Source organism: Aquarana catesbeiana, linkage group LG02 (assembly GCF_042186555.1).
Source record: "Aquarana catesbeiana isolate 2022-GZ linkage group LG02, ASM4218655v1, whole genome shotgun sequence".
Taxonomy (NCBI): Eukaryota; Metazoa; Chordata; class Amphibia; order Anura; family Ranidae; genus Aquarana; species Aquarana catesbeiana.
In genome coordinates this window covers 21,270,680-21,275,020 of record NC_133325.1, presented here as the reverse complement: position 1 = coordinate 21,275,020, position 4,341 = coordinate 21,270,680, and the positions used below count along the sequence as shown (strand labels likewise).

The 4,341-nt window shown below is 41.1% G+C and overlaps 1 protein-coding gene across 1 annotated transcript; it reads left to right on the top strand.

Moving 5' to 3' along the window:
- Nucleotides 1–830: 830 nt before the first annotated feature.
- LOC141129626 (olfactory receptor 51E1-like) lies at nucleotides 831–1,781 on the top strand. The gene has a single exon (XM_073617720.1). The coding sequence runs from the start codon at nucleotides 831–833 to the stop codon at nucleotides 1,779–1,781; it is 951 nt and encodes a 316-aa protein (XP_073473821.1).
- The last annotated feature ends 2,560 nt before the right edge of the window (nucleotides 1,782–4,341 follow it).

Below are 4,341 nucleotides of genomic sequence, written 5' to 3'. Positions count from 1 at the left end.
GCCAACCCAGTGGAACTAGCACTACAAAATATACAAAGCTGGGGTTCCTAGCACCAAGTAGCCTTGAGATACGGGGCCCCGAAGTTGGTTTGGAAAATGTCGAGCACTTTTCTGCAGCAAAGAATGACATTTTCCGAACCGACTTTGGGGCCTCATATCTCGGGGCTACTTGGTGCTAGGAACCCCAGCTTTGGATATGTTGTAGTGCTAGTTCCACTGGGTTTTCACACCACATTTGGGGTTCCTAGCTTCAAGTAGCCCCGAGATAAGGGGCCCCAAATTCAGTTCGGAAAATGTCATTCTCTGCTGCAGAAAAGTGCTTGACTCGAGTATAAGCCGAGGGGGGCATTTTCAGCACTTATACTCGAGTGTTTATACGGTATATAACTCTGACATATTCCATAGTGCTGTACAGAGATCACTGAACCATTTACGTTAGTCCCAGGCTTGGACTGTGGAAAGAGAGGACATCACTCCCAGGAAGCCCACATAAATAGGGTAACATACAAATCCCAAGGATTCTATTTTCTTGAAGACATTAATGGAGACAGCTTAACCTATGATGATTTTATGGATATTAGAGGTGCCAGCATTAGAAAAAATTGCCTGCTATTAATATTTAAATTAAAGGGAATCATTTAGGAAGAAACAGAAAGTTGAACAACTGAGATGATACATTTATTTCAGTTCTATAATATTCCTAATATTTGTGGAATTTCTTTTTCGCATATTCTGTGTACTGTGAGTAGTTTTATCTCGGTAAAGAGAAATCGTTAATGTGTTTCCTGATGTTGTCACACTGAGTAACATTAAGAGGATATCTTGGAGTCATGACATCTTTTGGTAATAATCTGAGCTCCTCTTATTTTATTCTGATTGGAATTCCTGGGTTGGAAGATGTCCAGGTCTGGATTTCATTGCCGATCTTCTCCATGTACCTGATAACCATGTTGGCCAATATTAGTGTCCTGCTTACCATTAAAACTAAGGAGAGCCTCCACCAGCCCATGTACGTCTTTCTTTCCATGTTATTGTTAACAGACCTTATCCAGTCCAGTGCTGCCATTCCCAAGATGCTCCTGGTCTTCTGGTTCAACCTCCGAGAGATCTCCTTTGAAGGTTGCCTGGTTCAGATGTTCTCCATTCATTCCTTCTCTATCATGGGGTCCTCTATCCTCTTGGCTATGGCTTTTGATCGCTATGCTGCCATATGCCAGCCACTGAGATATTCCACCATCTTAACCAACACATTGATCACAAAAATTGGAGTTGCAGTGGTCATGAGAGGAACTCTTCTGATATTTCCACATCCTTTCCTGGTCAGAAGGTTGCCATTTTGCAACAGCCATGTGATTGAACATACTTATTGTGAACACATTGCTGTGGCTAAACTGGCCTGTGCAGACATTGGAATTAATGTTGTGTACGGGTTAGTAGTTGCTCTGCTTGTAGTTGGAGTGGATATAATGGGTGTTACAGTGTCATATTTAATTATTTTATCTACTATCTTCAATCTCCCATCCCGAGAGGCCAGACACAAAGTCGGGAGTACATGTGTCAGCCATGTTTGTGTCATACTTTTGGCTTACATCCCGGCACTTTTCTCCTTTGTCACTCAAAGGTTTGGGGGGCACACAGCTTCTTCCTCCCAAGTTATCATATCTAGCCTATACCTAATTGTTCCTCCAATGCTGAACCCAATAATATATGGAATAAAAACCAAAGAGATCAAGAGAAACGCTTTGAAATTATTTTGTTCACCAAAGTTCAGATTTCAGTAATTTTGGACATATTTTGCTGGGCTTACTGGACCTGCACTGCAAAGAACAGTCACAAGCAGATAAATATGGCAACCTTTCATTGGCTGAGCAAAGTCAGAACAATGAAAAAGTATTTCTGATTAGTTGCTAATGGTATAAGTAATTAAACATTTTAGGGAGGTATGTTAATGACTGTGATGTTGCTACTATGATCTATACCTTATCAATAGACTCAAGTATGCGGTTATATGGCCTCTGATTTCCAAACTGAAAAAAGCCTCACATTCTGATGACATGTTTACCATTCTCTATGAAGAACCCTTAATCCAAGAAAAGGAAATATGCCTTTTGGATTTGTTTTAAGAAGTAAAATGGGTGGCCTCTAATGCCGCATACACACGAGTAGACTTTACGGCAGACTTTGCCCGGCGGACTTTTGGACGTACTTTACGACGGACTTTCTGAATGAACTGATTTGCCTACACACAATCCACCAAAGTCCGTCGAATTCGTACGTGATGACGTACGACCGGACTAAAACAAGGAAGTTCATAGCCAGTAGCCAATAGCTGCCCTAGCGTGGCTTTTTGTCCGTCTAACTAGCATACAGACGGCGGACTTTTCGACCGGACTCTATTTCAACGGATTCATTTAAAACATGTTTCAAATCTAAGTCCGTCCAACTTTTGAGAAAACAAAGTCTGCTGGAGCCCACACACGATCGAATTGTCCGACCAAATCCCGTCCGCTGGGCAAAGTCTGCCGTAAAGTCCGCTCGTGTGTACGCGGCATTAGGGTAATATCAGTAAATGTAAAATTTAAAACAACATTTGTACCATTATTCAAGAATTAGTGGAATAGAAGTTTGGGAGCCTAGTCCCCAAAACAGGGCTCACTGTACCGAGATAGTTAATTTGCCCCCTTGCTTCTGAGCCCTGTTTTGGGGCTAGGCTTCCAAACTTCTATTCTATTGTTTTAAGAAGTGTTCAAGATCTGTCATTTGTATTGTATGATTTATTTTTACATTACTCACTTTACTCTTCTGTGTGGACAATCAAACTCTTTAATAACCTGTTACAGTATGTGATCGCGTGTGGACTTGGAGAGCCGCTCAAAGCTGGAGGATAACAGGTGTCCCTACCGATATTTAGGGAGTGGGATCAGGCACTAATTTTTTTTTTTTTTAAAGATATTTTTATTGATTTTTTTTAATACAAACCAGTTGTACAAAAGAAAAAGCACAACAACAGTCACCAAATAAATCACTGTTAAACATTGGTATACCTTGTCAAGTATATTGTCTACATATGAGGGGGGGAGAAAAAGACCAAACAGCTGGTTGGTGGTAATTCGATCTAAGATTGATTACATAGTCTATGTATAACCAGTTATTAACGAATATGAGTTATAGTAGTTCACATATATATGGTGTTCATTCTGGCACGGCACGTGAATGGCATAGATCAAGCACACACTATATAGAGAGGGTCATGGGGCTAGCCAGCAACCTGTCCCATATTTTGTGAAACATTTTTTTCCGTTTCCTAAGTTCAAAGATAAGTTTATATAACGGTATGACATCATTAATTAGTTTTAGCCATAGGGATTTCAAAGGTGTTTGTATACCTTTCCAGGATAGTAGTATAGACTTTCTAACATAAAAATAAAGGATACGTAATAGTCTCTTAGCCTGTTTTGGTATCTGTAAATCACCAAAGACCCCCAGTAAGCCATTCTTCGGGTGAATAATATTGGGGAATCCTAGGGCCGAGGAAATGAAAGAACCCACCTCTTTCCAAAAGTCCTGAACCACCGGACAAGTCCAGAAGCAATGTAGGAAATCAGCATCTCCCCCACAGCCCCTAAAACATTCAGCATTGGGTTTCAACCCCATCTTACACAGCCTAGCCGGGGTAAGATGAGATTGGTGAAAAATCTTAATCTGTATGACCCGGTCTTTAGATGAGATAACAGTATTTTTGTATGTGTCACTAAATTCAGTCCAGTCTTCCTCCGTAAGTGAAATGTCCATGTCTGCCCATTTATTCTGCATTTTGCTGAATCTGGGGTTAAAATCTGTCATTAGGGCAGCATAGTAAGCAGAGACAAGTTTATTAGGATCAGGTTGTCTCAGCAGTCTCTCCAATGGGGGCAAGGCTATGGGGTCATTTAGGGAGCCAAACTGAGCTCGGATAGCATGTCTAAGCTGGTAATAGTGGAACAGGTAGGAGCTTGGTAAATCAAAATCAAGTCTCAGTTGTTGAAAAGTTTTAAAGCCCTGGTCGTTGTATAGATGGCATAAATACTTTACCCCTTTGGAGTACCAATGTTTAGCACCGGGTAAGGAGTTAAGTTCCTGTAAAGTGGGGTTAAACCACAGAGGATTGTTCGGGGATGCCGACCAAGTATGTCGAGAAATTTTTTTGACTATGTGTTGGAAGATTGAAAGTGTAGTTGCCAGCATGGAGGTACCTGGTCTATTTGGGACTTTGCCCCTATAGATGATATTATGGAGAGTTTCCATGGAAGTCGCGATGGCACCTTCAGTAGTAGTACATGCATTTGACAGGGCTGAATGTAA